Raw genomic sequence first — 14,939 nt, forward strand, 5'->3', positions numbered from 1 at the left:
CATATTTGTCTCATACATTTTATGACCATCTGAGGCCACCCTAATTTAATGCTGTCAGGTGAAAAGGTGTTGCCTTTTGTTTGTCTTGAACCAGCTGCCGACCATTATTAGAAAACAGAAATATCAAAATAACTATATCCCGGTTTGGAAAGGAATTAAGAAGGATCTGGAGGTGTGGGCCAGAATGAAACTATCATTCTGGGGAAGAATATCTACGATAAAGATGACGGTGCTACCGAAAATGCTGTTTTTATTTCAGACTATACCCATATTAAAGGGTACTGGAACCTTCAGAGAATGGCAAAGAGTGATCTCAAGGTATATCTGGCAGGGGAAGAAGCCGAGAATAAAATTTAAGTTATTGACGGATGTAAAGGAAAGAGGAGGCTTCGCCCTGCCAGATATGAGACTGTACTATGAAGCAGCATGTATATGCTGGATAAAGGAATGGATAAAGTTAGAAAACAATGAGTTATTAGATCTTGAGGGTTTCGATAACAGATTTGGGTGGCATGCGTATCTATGGTGTGATAAAAAAAGGGTTCACAAAGGATTTGGAAACCATATCTTCAGAGGTCCATTAATAGAGGTATGGGAAAGATATAAAAATATATTAGAACCAAAAGTGCCACATTGGTTATCTCCGCTAGAGGTATTGAGTGTTAAAAAGATTAACACGAGAGAAAAATGGGGTACATATGGCGAATTGGTAATCAGTGAAGGCGGAAAATGGAGGTTGAAGCCATATGAACAAATTAAAGAGCATATGAATGATTGGCTGCATTATTTTCAAGTAAATGAAACATTCAAAAAAGATTTGAAGGATAAAGGATATGTTGAAAAAGAATCAATTTTCCAAAAAGACATAATAAATAATGAGTATAAAATTCTGTCAAAAATGTATAAGATACTGTTGGAATGGTATACTAAGGACGAGGAGGTTAAATCGGTAATGATACAGTGGGCAAGGGATGTGGGGCACAACATTCAATTCGAAGAATGGGAAAAACTGTGGAAAGAGAACATAAGATTCACGGCTTGTACGTTACTGAAAGAGAATGTGATGAAAATGTTTTATAGATGGTATATGACACCTGTAAAATTAGCAAAGATGTATAAGGTTGATAACAAATGTTGGAAATGCAAAGAAAAAGAAGGGACGTTCTTCCACCAATGGTGGGAATGTAAGAAGGTGAGAAGCTTTTGGGAAATGATATATAATGAGTTGAAAAAAATGTTAAGATACACTTTTGTGAAAAAACCCGAAGCTTTTCTTCTAGGGATAGTAGGAAAGGACATAAGAAGGAAGGACTGCAAGCTTTTCCAATATGCAGTAACGGCAGCCAGAATTGTGTTGGCCCAGAAGTGGAAACAAGAAGAGATACCGACAGTAGAAGAATGGAGACTAAAATTGACAGACTATGCAGAACTGGATAAGCTAACTGGGAAAATCAGATATAGTAAAGATCAAAAGTTTATTGAGGACTGGGAAAAATTTGTGGACTATCTGAAAAATACATGTGGTATTAACACAACGCTAGCAGGATTTCAAGAGGCACTGTAAAAAAAAACAAATAAGTATTGTTTATTAGAAATATTAGGAATAAGGAGGAATATTGGCAATACGAAAAAAGGGAATGTGTATGAAAGGTATAAATATGGATGATTGTCAGAGACGCTGAAGGAAGTCCAAAACAGTTATGATTTGTTATATTCGGGATGAAATGTATAATTTGATGAAAACTAATAAAATTTATTAATAAAAAAAAAAAAAAAAGAAAAGAAAACAGAAATATCTATGCTATTCATTCATCGTTTGGTACACCTCTATGATATCTCACCTTTATTTTTCAGATATTCTTCGTGAGTTCAACCCTTCTCTGTTAGGCTATTCCAGTGGCAAAGGAAGCCAGAGCACATCTAATGCCTACCTGAACCAGGCTGTGGCAGGAGCCCGTGCAGAGTAAGACTAGATGTTGGGCATGTTTGTTTGTCTGTGCAGACCTGTCTGTTGCAGATGTGTTAAGCCTTTTCAGCATTTATCTGTAATGGTACTGTTGCAGAATCATAATTGGGAAGAAAAGAAGAAAATGCACTATCCTTTTATCCTGAGATGCTAAATCCTGTTTTGAGAGAAGTTGATCAGTGACTGAAAGAGCATTGTCTCCACATTCTAAGGCCTCATCCATCCTGTCATTTAGTGTGGTACAGCTTCCTATACCTCCACTGATTCTTCATTGTCCATATGGTATTCTCCTACAAATTGTTCCTTTCTCACGTGTTTCCCTCCTTCAGTCCAGGTTTACACACCAGGGAGAGGGTATGAGGAAATCCAGATTGAGGGAGGGCAAAGTATGAGAAGGCAGTGATTTGGAGAATGTCATATGGACAACAGAGAAATGGGGGTGGCACAAGAAGCTTACTATCCACATTAAACTACCTTGAATCCCAACTTGGAAGAAAGGTGGGTTATAAATACATCAAAGAAATAAAGAAAACAAAATGGCAGTGTGGGTGAACCCTCACTTCTCCACAAGTTGAGTCGAGTCTCTGATTATTTATCTCGTTCCTACTCCTGTCCAAAAAGGAAGAGGTTTCAGCAAGGCTGTCCTCCTTGGTTATTGGGTGACTGGAGTAAATGGAGCAAATAATCACACATCATTTAGGCACTTTCCCCAGGATGCTGGCAAAGGCTCTTTGACCACATCCCAACTCCAGTGTGAACAGAAACAGGAGCTCCATCAGAGAGTTCCCCCCTTCAGGACCTCAGCTTGCAAATGGGAATGAACAGCTGAAAAACTCTGGCTGAGTTTTCTGTTTCTGCTTTCTCACTGAAAGTTGCATCTTCAACAATGTTTGTTGAGCAGATATCCAACTGGAAATGAAAATGTGACATGTTTCTCTTAGAGCTGCAATGCTTAGCTGATTAATTGGTGAGAGCAATTGATGAAAACGTTTTATTATCCTCCCACCAAAAATAAAGTTGCCTGGATTTAACCAGACAGCAGATTGTAAATCAAATCTTACATTCAACTCAACTCAAGTGCTTTAAAAAACAGAAATGGCATTGGTGGTACCCAATGGAGTGAATCTGCCCTCACGCCTTCCTAAATCTGCTGTGGGTTTTCCCCTAACCCTTCCGAGTTGATTTGGGGAGGAGCATGGGGGGGAAAGGAGAGGAAGGGGAAGTTCTGTTGTGCAAATAGTGCATCTACTTTGTGGGATACCACTTATTTCCTCCTGCAGGACAACTGCAGTAGCACACGTGCGCATCATCAAAAAACAAGGGACGCATGCTTTCCCCACTTTTGAACAATGATGTTTTCCTCATTTGCAGATTTAATAGATCAATATAAATGGGTTAAAAATCATTGGGAGTGTGTGATTTCTGGTGCAGCAGCAGCTCTGACTCATCCCCATATCAATTAGCCCTGTGTGAATGTGGCCCTTCATGTAAGAAGTGGACCTCCCCACTTCTGATAATCCCCCCCCCCCCCGTAGCCACTTGAACCTTCTGCACAGAGATGCTCTTTTTCTGCACAGTTAAATATTATCTAGGGGTGGCAGCATCTGAACTAGCCCTAGGTTGATTTGTCTCGAGTGTTTCTAAATTTATGTACTCGTGCACAGTTTGGTTTCTTTCTGACAAGGTGCTTGGCTCTTCTCTAGTGCTTCCATCCACAGAAAATAAGAGCCTCCTCTCACCTTGGAAAAACAGGGAATCCTTGTATGTCAGTCACAGTTTGTACCATACGCATTGATGCCACATAATAACAGTAATTTCACCGAGGTGATAGCACACAATAACAGAGCGCTGAGCTGATCACTCCAGCAGTTATCACCACCACCGTTGCTTTTTGAAAGTCATTATCTCTGCCGGCAGAATCCTTGCAGTTATCTGTTCCACTGGCACACAATATCATTCACACATCAAGGGTTTAGCTCCCTCCCTCCATCCCTGTGAAGGGAGATTATTAAGTAACAAAGCTGTCCATCCTGAACAGGCTGCACACTCCCTTCCCTTGACCTGCTTCGTTGCAACCCTTCAGGATAGAATCGTAGAGTCAGAAGGGACATCTAATCCAACCACCTGCCATGCAGGAATCTCAACTAAAGCATCCAGTGCAACTTTGCACTGTGGCAAACATAGCAAAAACTGACAACTCGCTGCTGGGCCAGCTCCAGGTTTGGGGGAGAGCCCTAGGTATGATGGTGCCCAAAGAAACCCACAAACAGATACTGCTGCAAGTGGCTCCGTGCTGCAGAAAGGACCCAATCCTCCTGTGAGTGGTTAAGCTTGATGCCCCGGTGCTGCCATTTTTCCTCCCTAGCAGCAGCAGGTCTTCAGTGGCTCCTTTCAGCTGTCCTGGTGCATAGTGATCTGTGTCCTGGAGAAGAGGCAACAGTCCAAACAAGATGGTAGGAGGCAGGCCCAGGACTGTCTTGGCTGGCTTCGTGCCAGGCTGAGGTCAGGACCCTGGGACAAAATTCTTCATTTATTTCATAAAATTTAGGCACCACTCGATTGCTTTTAATAATAATAATAATAATAATAATAATAATAATAATAATAATACACATCAAAGTGGTTTACAAAAAGAATTAAACCATAGAATTATTGGTGAAAACAGTTAAAAGTTATTTGAAACATTCAAAAATCAAATCAGTGATAAACTAAAAGCAGGCTAAAGCACACACCATCATTCTGCATATCTGGGCGGACTTGTCTAAACAAAAATGTTTAGATGTTTAACCCCCACAACATGCTGAGTATGCCACATGTTCAAAGATGACAAAACAGGATGCTAGTTTGAGAACCAGGCAAAACTGACTTGTACCACGGAGTTAGTGACCTGCATGCCTTCTTGAAACGCAGCCAGAAGAAGCATTCCCTGTGTGCTGCTTCTACCACAGAACTGTTATTAAAAGAGGCATAGTATCTCAGGATGCTACAAGCTTAGCTTAGCTGCTGCTCCCTCTAACAACCTGGAGGAAGGAGTTGGTAGAATGCGCATTAGATTTGCACATTACAGAAAACTAGGACTCCAAATACCACAGGGGAGGGGATGAAAATTCAAAATGTCCTTGATAAATTGGAGCACTGGTTGTTTGCAAAATTATACATAAAATTTAACCTGTTTCTTTTCCCAAAGGTGTGATGTATTACAAATTAGGGGGAAATAACCAAATGCATAAATTTAAAATGGGCGTGGTCAAAGTGGGATGGCTAGGACAGGGATCATTAAACATGATGTCCTCTAGGTATTGTTGATCTCCAGCTCCTATCAGGCTCAGCCAGCATGGCCAGTGGTGAGGATGATGGGAACTGTAGCACAACAACAGGAAGGTCAAAGGTTAGCTACCCCTGGGTTAGCCTATCATGCTGCTGAGAAGTATTGTGAGGCTATGCTGAATCATGAGGGCAGATTCCCAGTAAACAATGCATAGGGTCACATTTACTTGTTGCAGGCTCAGAACAGCTCGACATGGAGTGATATGCAAAAAGGCATGCAAAGCTCTGTGGGTTGTGTCAGCCCACCAGTGGCGTAGCGTGGGGGGTGCAGGGGGGGCCGGCCGCACCGGGCGCAACATCTGGGGTTAGGGCAAATCCATGGGTTAGGGGGCGCAAATCCATGGGTTAGGGGGCGCAAATCCACGGGTTAGGGGGTGCAAATTACTTGCCTTGCCCCGGGTGCTGACAACCCACGCTACGCCACTGCAGCCCACCCAGGACTGCCTCTGCACATAGCAATGGCTATTTTAGCTGGAGATCAGCCACAGGTGTGGCTCATGCCAGTGGTGGCTGCAAAAATAAACTCTGAGTCATCAGTGCAGCACTGCTGTAAGTGAGGCAAAGGCCATTTTTGATAGCACAAACAGAAGTGTTCCATGCAAGCCACTGGATTTAATTGTGCTGTTAGATTACCGTTATCATCTCTCCCAGCTCAGTTAGATGACAATAGCTGGGGATAATATTTCATGCCTACAGCTGATATCATGCAACCCTGAATTTATCCCGATAGAAGCTGATGCTTGGGTGAGAGACATCTGTTTTCTGTTCCTGGCCCCAGGCCAGCGATCCACTTTTGCATACGGCAGGGAATTGTATGCACAGATAGAGCTGCTATTCCAGGGGCACATCCCATTGTGGGAATCCTACTGCACACAGAAAAGCAGAGCAGTTCCATGGCTCGGCATTCCTTGTGTGCCAACACATGTGGGATTATTCTCAGAAAGATTAGCATTGCACAAATCGGCAGGCCAGAGCTGTTGATGTGATCCTGCCCGTGCAAGGTGTTCCATATGCAGAAACGGGCACAGTAGTCATGACCTGTCTGCCCTCTGAGACTGGCTATTTGAACATTAAAGCAAATTTAAAGATGTTTTCATATCAGAGTTCTTTGTGCACTGTCTGTTGAATGAAGTGGCTTGGGGGGGGGGATTTATGGACACAGGCCAGTACCATTTGAATTCGTTTTCCTGTTACCATATTCCTTGGAACGACACTCCCAATGGCTGTACTGATCACAAAATTCTAATCACTTGCCTTATTTTTTTTATATTTAGAGGCCTCCTATCTCAAGCTAGAAAGCTAATAGACTTGATGAAGACTGATTCTGTGAGTTTCTGTTAATGCGAGCCTTTCTTTTCTTAATGGGTTGCATTATCTTATCCGATTTCGCAAGGGATGGGAAGGGGAGGTTAAGGTCTTAGGGATGGAATGAAGGGTTCACTTTTTAATCAAATAGAAATGAAAAACACATAGAAATGGCTCACAAGGGATCCTTGACTAATTGTGTAATATGTTTTTCTTTTCTTTAAAAAAGTTGATTTGAATATAAATACCCAGAAAAACTGCAGATAAAAGCCATATTTGTAGAAGAGGCACCCCCTCCTACTCTCACACAAGAGGGAAAGCTTTTTTATTTTTATTTTTTAAAAAACCTGTGGTGCCCGCTGTGATATATGCAGCCACCATCTAAAACTGGGATGGCAAACCTATGGCCTTCCAGACATGATTAAACTCAAACTTGCATCATCTCTATTCAGCGTGGCTGATGGTCAAGAATGATAGGAATTCTGGAGGGCCACAGAATCTCTATCCCTGATTTAAAAACATAGAAAATATGCTTCCCCACCCCTTTAAAATTATTGTCTTTAATTTTTCCATAAAATTTTAGTCATGAAGATATGATGTATGAAGATATAATCCAGGAAGGGTTTGCTATTTCTTGTGCCTGCCTACCATGCATTGCTGCAGCAACACAACATCTTCCAAACAGAGTAGACTTTTTTTTTTAAAAAAAAGGATGCAGATGCTGATGCAGTTCATTAATACTGCTAGTAGTTCAAAAAAGCCAGAAGCTGCAGTGGCAAAGGTGTGGGTCGGCAGGCAGGAATTAGAGAAGAGCTCTGACGGGTACGACTGATAGGAGTGGTGGTGGTCAGATTTCTGAACCCTTTTTGAATATGGATCTTAGGATTTACATATCTGAATTAGCATGCTTTGGGCTGCCACGGTACTGCTTGAAGAGGGTGCCCAGAATGTCACTATTTTGCAGGAGAAATTCAGGAGCATACCAGAACTATAGTTTATTGCAGTGAATAAAGCACTCTGTTGCCTGAGCATGACAATTTTTTAAAAAAACACACAACAGAAAACAAAAAACAAAGGACTTTTTGCAGTTAGGAAAGTGACAGGGAAATGCCCTGAAGCGTGTGGGATGAGCAAATGATTAACAGGAAGACATGTAAACACCCTGCAAGCAGTTCAGGCTGAATGCGCATTGTTGTATAACTGCCCCACAAAGAAATCAGAATGATTGCTAAATAAAAAGAAGACAGGACATAATCTAACCACCACCTAAGTGTTGTGTATGCAAATCAGGATAAATGCTCGATAAGCAGGATGTCTGGTGGAGTCCCTAGTGGCTCAGCAGTACACATCAGGAAAAACAGCAAACCAACTATTAAAACAGATGGGATGCCAGATGCTTCAACATGTAACCATTTAACAAGACATATAAACGTAGATTAGTTATATACCAGTTTAATCATTCTAGTATCCTGCAAAGAACCCTGGGAATTTTAGTTTTGTTCTGAAGCTTAGAATTCATACATCTCCCGGGAAAGGGGGAGTGCTGCTAAACCAATTATGTAAATATGTACTATATAGGACTCCTGGGTGGTTAAGTCCAGTCAAAGGCGACTATGGGGTGCGGTGCTCATCTCACTATATCTCACTAACTCACATAGTTACCAGTTTGGGCCGCTCAAGAAGGACCAAGCATCACTGCGGTCCAGCTTTGCGGCTGCCAGGTGTGTGCCTGCAAATTATTTGTGCATTTAATAAGATGCATGGGGAAAGTTAAACGCAACCCATCAAACTCCCCTGAACCTTCTGAGGTTGCATTAAAACACTGCAGAGAAATTGGGCTGACAGATTTCTGTTTTCGTTCCAATGTTCTGTTTCTACAGTACAAGGTGCTGAAGTGTAACCAATGATGTCGTTGCCCCAGGAGGTCAGCCTGGCGACTAGTAGCTCTCCAAAGGCCTTGCAACCTGTGATCCTTTAGCTGGCAGCCCTGGAGATTGATCTTAAAACGTTATACATGCAGACAATATCCCTTGTTACCGAGCTGCAGCTCTTTGGCAGTGGTGTGCCTAGCATGCTTCTGCCCTAAGAGCAATTGTTCTTCTTAAAATGAAGATCAGGAGCCCAGTTCCTAATGTAACAGTATACAACTAGGCATGTAGGTGACACTATCGTATCATTAGTGATTTGAAATAGGCCACTGCAAAGTGAACCTGTGATTTTTTTGTTTTGTTTTATATAACCATGTGGCGCATAAAGACCTAATTTAAGATTGCTGCCCTGGTTTCCTAGGTTCTGTAAAAGTCCAAAGGAATAAGCTGACTGTGCCCCTAAAAGAGCAATTTAATTATTCCTTTCTAGGCTGTTGACGCAAGTATTTTTCCTTCTTGCTTTTCATTATGTTTCATCTTCTTTGTCTTTAATGTAGAAAATAAATTTCCAAGAAGACTGGAAACTTGTAACAATTTTCATAGGAGGGAATGACTTGTGTGACCATTGCAAAGATCCTGTAAGTTTTCAAGACATTATTTTAAAAGTGTTTTTCTCTGTTCACCCTATACAACACCCAGCAAGAAAATCTTACTTGTGTATCTGAGTACTCATCCATAAACATTCCTAAGTGGTAATTGTGCAGATGCACAGGATCTGTCCTTCACATTATTTACACAGGATCTGTCCTTCACATTATTTAATATAATATTGGAATGACTCCATGTTATCTCTGTCCCACTGAGTAATGTTCGGGTTTAGGTCCGGTCCTACCATTAGGCAGAGTGAGGCTATCACCTCAGGTGGCAGATGTTGAGGGGCAAGTGGTGGCAGGTCCTCTGGCTGCTCCTTCTGAGCTCCCCAGGCCTTTCTTCCTGTTGGAGGACAGAGCTGTGTTGTGCCACATGGCTTGTATTGCACCCCTAAGAGCCTACTGTGTCAGGTTTGGTGGCAGACTCTGTTCAGTTACTAGTAATGAAATAAGATTGCCACTTGCTAGTCTATTCAGCTTCTGCCCAAACATTCCTGGTTTGCTTTCTCCGCGGGGCAGGTGAGAGCAACAAGCCATCTGAACTGGGATTGTTTCTCCCGAACAAATCATGATCACAAGCCAACATGAAATCATATTTTGTTGCTAACGATTTGTTAGGGAGAACAAGACACGATCAAGGTTTGGACCAAAGCTTGACAAACCAAAGCTTCATGGCTAACTGAAGAGGAGCAATTGGACACTGTGAACTAGCATGGCTTATCATCGTGTGATAGTGGAGTTAATGTCAGATGGGTTTAAGCATCTAGTCATGTCACCTTCTCTGTGGTGGGACTTAGAGGTCGTTCAACCTGAAGATGATATCACACAAAAGCATATCTTTGAGAACTTTATTGTTGTGACTTCATCTTAAAGATAACTTTCTCTTGATAAAGTCAAAAGTTTAGATAACGGATATATAGATAATTTAATAATAGAACACTTATCATGCCATGGATCCGATCCAGCAAATCTGAAAATCTGCCACTTCCTCTAAGCCCTGCTGCAATCTTTCAGATCAACCAGGAGCGGCAGGTTAGCATACCAGGTTAGCACAGGGAGAAAGAGGGTGGCTGTTCCACAGCTGTGAAACTCTCGTCCCTTTTATGGGCACCACAACCTTTAGAAATATTGTCAAAATATTCAAGGCGGCTTGGGCTGCAACTGTGGATGGCACCTTAAGAATAATCAGGTTATTTGCAGGTTACTTGCAAGCAGGTTATTTGCAACATTATCAGGCTATTTACACGTGAAAGAGTTTCTAGAAGAAGAAGAGTTTGGATTTGATATCCCGCTTTATCACTACCCGAAGGAGTCTCAAAGTGGCTAACATTCTTCTTTCCCTTCCTCCCCCACAACAAACACTCTGTGAGGTGAGTGGGGCTGAGAGACTTCAGAGAAGTGTGACTAGCCCAAGGTCACCCAGCAGCTGCATGTGGAGGAGTGGAGACGCGAACCCGGTTCACCAGATTACGAGTCTATTGCTCTTAACCACTACACCACACTGGCTCTATGTGGACTTAGGGCTCCCAGTCTCTTCATGTGCAGCATTGACTTCCTCATTCACTTCTGTGGCCAAGGCAGCTCCATCATACACATATTCTGTTGTTCATACAATTGTTCATGCAATGTAAGTGGCAGAGTTAGCAAATGGAGCTCTGCGTGACTCTTTGCCATTACCAGTCATTATCCACCTTTAGGACTGAGTGGATTGAAGTTTAGTTCTGAATGCCTACCTGGAACCCTTATCCTAAATGTTTGCAATGCAACACAAGTGTTGCGCTGATGCACTGATAGCTTTGCCCCAAACAGCTCCATGCTCAGTTTGCCAGTGCAGCAAATCTTACATCTGCTTCTCACGTGATGCTTTGTTCTCAAGTTCCTAATCTCAAAATTTCTTACTTATTATGTCACTTTTAATCGGTGTGCACTCTCGTATAAATTTCCCCTTAAAATATGAATGAATAATGAAGTTACTGGGAAAGAACTGAAGCAGGCTATGAGCAGGTCATTGTGAACACAACTCACCCCCCCTTTTTCTTTCATACTATAGGTACTTTATTCCGCTGAAAATTTTGTAAGCAATATACAGGCTGCTTTGGACATACTCCATAAAGAGGTATGAAAGAATGCTTTGCCAATGGGGCTGGTAGGAGGAAGTAATGAGATGTTGATTTACTAGTAGTTGAATAGGTCACTCTAGAACATGAAATTATTTTATTTATTTATTATGGGAATTCAAAACTGGAGGATTCTCAAGACCCCAGGAGGCTGCCAAACTTGACTATTGGGCTATATTTGGCTTTGGGGGGGGGTCACACATTGTTAGGTAAGGGACGCAGGTGGCGCTGTGGTCTAAACCACAGAGCCTAGGACTTGCCGATCAGACTTGTTCGAATCCCCGCAACAGGGTGAGCTCCCGTTGTTTGGTCCCAGCTCCTGCCCACCTAGCAGTTTGAAAGCACGTCAAAGTGCAAGTAGATAAATAGGTACCGCTCCGGCGGGAAGGTAAACGGTGTTTCTGTGCACTGCTCTGGTTCACCAGAAGTGACTTAGTCATGCTGGCCACATGACCCGGAAGCTGTCTGCGAACAAACACCGGCTCCCTCGGCCAGTAAAGCGAGATGAGCACCGCAACCCCAGAGTCGTCCGCGACTGGACCTAACAGTCAGGGGTACCTTTACCTTTGCCTTTTACACATCGTTGGATGAACTTACTTAAATGACATTTTGCCACAGACTGAATGATACACAGGTGATTGTGCATTGTGAACACACCATTTAAAGGATGTTTCTCCATTGCAAGAGTGTGGTGTATCACACCTCAGTTTTATGCATCTAATTCTTGGTAACACACAATAACATCAAACCACTGAAATGAAGCTCTTCTCATTCTTGGCTTGGAAACTCTCGGCAGGACCATTGTCTATGAATTGCATAGTACAGCCCCTTCCATTACAGTTAAGGACCTAGCTTTGACAATCTTCCTCCCTATGACTTCAATGGCACTTAAGCTTTTAAGAACTAACGTATCAAGGAAGAGTGCTTCAGCCTGAATTAGGGATCCCTGAATGATTGGAGGCAGGGGGTGGCAGCCAATAATTTCCTCAGTTTAGTGTGTACTGTGCAGGCTGGGTCAGTGGACAATGAATATGTTATATTGATCAAAAGGCCAAATGTACTAAGAAGCTGGTACTACCTATTGCATTTTGCACCTACCTTTTGGCAGGTTCCTCGTACCTTTGTGAACCTGGTCTCCATCCTTCACATAGCAACTCTGAGGAAATTGTATCAAGACAAGAGAGTTTACTGCCCGAGACTCCTCATGAGGTAGGGAATTGACTTCTCATTTTCATACAGTTCAGGAAACCCTGCAACATATCTGATTGAGGAACCTAGTTTCCACATTCCATCTGTGGGCAAACTGCATTACATATGTGTAAAAGAAGGTGCACCTGCTATCAATGCTATTATTTTACTTCTTGGGGCACTTTCAATTATTTTACTTCAAGTGTGGTTGGATGGTCATTGTCAACGTACTGTTGCTTAATATTTTATCTTATTTTAATATTGTATTATAGATTTTAAATTTTTTATGTATGCCACACTGAAATCCATGAAACTGTGGTGTCTGTTTGTCTATCTATCTGTCTATCTATAGGTGTGTGTTCTATATTCTAGAGTTACTGGAATTCATGGAATTACTACTATAGATATATAGACACACACGCATGCAGATATAAAATATTATCTTGACTTCCAGATATAAAGAACCGTGCCCATCAGTTTACATCCTAGATTACTGTTCATAATGAATAGCAACCACTGTACAGAGAAAGTAGTTAGTGCCAAATACAGTTCTGCAGCTCAGAGTGTTTGAGAAACATGTGAAATTTTATTGCCTTGCAAATTGAAATGCATTGCAATGGCAGTGAAGCTAGTATCCACCAAGAAGGAGTCTGCATAAATCACTGTGTGCTTGGCTTGAAGCCAGGCTGATTACTCTTCTTGCCTTCCTAACCCCTGCATTCCTGCACATAATGAATCAGGGCATTCGGGAAGGATAGAAAAGGTCACAGATATCTTCAGATAATCGTTTTTCTAAGGGATCAGAGGAACTCATCTTTAATCTCTTAGGCTCTCGTCCCAGTCCTTGTCTAGTTATTAGAATCTTGCGATAAGCCTGTGCTTGCAGCAAATGACATTTGTTAAAGAGAAGCTGTAAAGGAAACACACAAAGGCAATACACACAGATTGCATCCAGCCTTTCTGAAACAAGGAAATGCCCTGCATTCATCAAAAGGGAATGCTGATTGCACTCCAGTGTGAAAGTTGCAGAAGAAGAGACAGGGGAGATCAGTGTTTGTGGAGAGACAAATAAATGCCCTGATTGACTTAAGCTATAATTCCTTTTTACATGATCAGAGGCCCAGGTAGGCTGAAGTGGTGGAAAGTGAGTGGTTCACTGCCTCCCATGGGCGTAGCCAGGATTTTTGTGGGGGCGCCACCTTTTTTGGGGGGGCAGAACCTCAGTTAGCTATGTATTTATATTTATTTTTATTGATTTAGGGGGAGCAGCTGCCCCTCCTTGCCCCCCCTTGGCTATGCCCATACCTCCAACCCTACTCTCAGCCTCCGTGTGTTGATCAGCACTGTGTCTACCTACATGGCATATGTGTACACAGAGCCAAAACACAGAGATCAGGAACAGCAACAAGCAACACAATCCTGTTCCCACTCTATATGTTCAGGCTTTGTGGACCTTTCCGTATGGAAAGGACTATAGTTGTTTGGGAATCTGCAAGTCTGAAGCAAGTTCAGGGATGAATTTTCTAAAATGAGAAGTTCTGCTGCTCGAGTTTTCCTGGACGTAACGCCTTCTGACTTAGAATCACAGGATTGTGGAGTTGGAAGGGTCATGTACTCCAACCCCCTGCAATGCAGGAATCTCAGCTAAAGCATCCATGATAGATGGTGATTCAACCTCTGCTTGAAAACCTCCAAGGAAAGAGAGTCCACAACTTCCCCAGACATACCATTCCACTGTCAAACAGCTCTTACTGTCAAAAAGCTTTTCCTGATGTTTAGTTGGACTCTCCTTTTTTATAACTTGAAACCATTGGTTCAATTCCTACCCTCCAGAGCAGGGGGAAACAAGCTTGCTCCATCTTCCTTTAAGATATTAAGGGGGTGCATTACTGTTTGAAGAGCCATATACCATTTCCCTCCTTTCTAGATCTCTGTGTACCTGTGTTTTGAACCCCAATGATAACTCTACTGAAATTGAGACGCTGGAGTTGTTTAACAAAAGGTATCAGGTAAGGAAACTTAATAATCTCCCCTTTCGTCACATTTAGAAACAGGTTGCCAGACCCAACTCCTCAAGTAATAGTTGCAAGCAAGCATCAAATAGATGAAACTTTCATAATAGGTTACCTCTTACACACACTTCATTCTTACCTCATGGCCACAGCATTTTCCTCCCCCTCCCCCCACGCTGTCCAGGCAATTGGTAGCGACATCAGTGACAGTATGGAGGACAGGGGCGGGTAACACCAACTGCTCCTGCCCCAATAGGCAATGGTAGTGCAAATACTCAAACTTGGGCCAATCGTTGTTGTTTTACCTACTCTGTATAACCTTTTGACAGCAGGTTATATAGAAAAATCTAAGGGAGGTAGAAGAGCAGCAGCAGGTAAATGACCTTCATAAAGTTCTGCTAGGTGGAAGTTTCTGAGTTCTGAATTATTTATCCATGCAGTGACATTTGCTGAATAAATTTATACCTGAATTTTATGTCGCATTCTTCCCCCCCCTTCTTTTTCAG

At 42.3% G+C, this 14,939-nt stretch overlaps 1 protein-coding gene across 5 annotated transcripts in view; it reads left to right on the forward strand.

Moving 5' to 3' along the window:
* PLB1 (phospholipase B1) overlaps positions 1–14,939 on the forward strand; it is a 116,614-nt gene that overhangs the window by 47,985 nt on the left and 53,690 nt on the right. For all 5 annotated transcript variants that reach the window (XM_083604453.1, XM_083604451.1, XM_083604452.1 and 2 more), the window contains 6 exons: positions 1,855–1,963; positions 6,568–6,619; positions 9,024–9,104; positions 11,167–11,232; positions 12,342–12,442; positions 14,349–14,430. In XM_083604453.1, the coding sequence (XP_083460579.1) occupies positions 1,855–1,963; positions 6,568–6,619; positions 9,024–9,104; positions 11,167–11,232; positions 12,342–12,442; positions 14,349–14,430 (491 nt within the window). The remainder of the gene's footprint in view (positions 1–1,854; positions 1,964–6,567; positions 6,620–9,023; positions 9,105–11,166; positions 11,233–12,341; positions 12,443–14,348; positions 14,431–14,939) is intronic.

This window comes from Podarcis filfolensis (genome assembly GCF_964270895.1).
Source record: "Podarcis filfolensis genome assembly, chromosome: 3".
NCBI classification, from domain to species: domain Eukaryota; kingdom Metazoa; phylum Chordata; class Lepidosauria; order Squamata; family Lacertidae; genus Podarcis; species Podarcis filfolensis.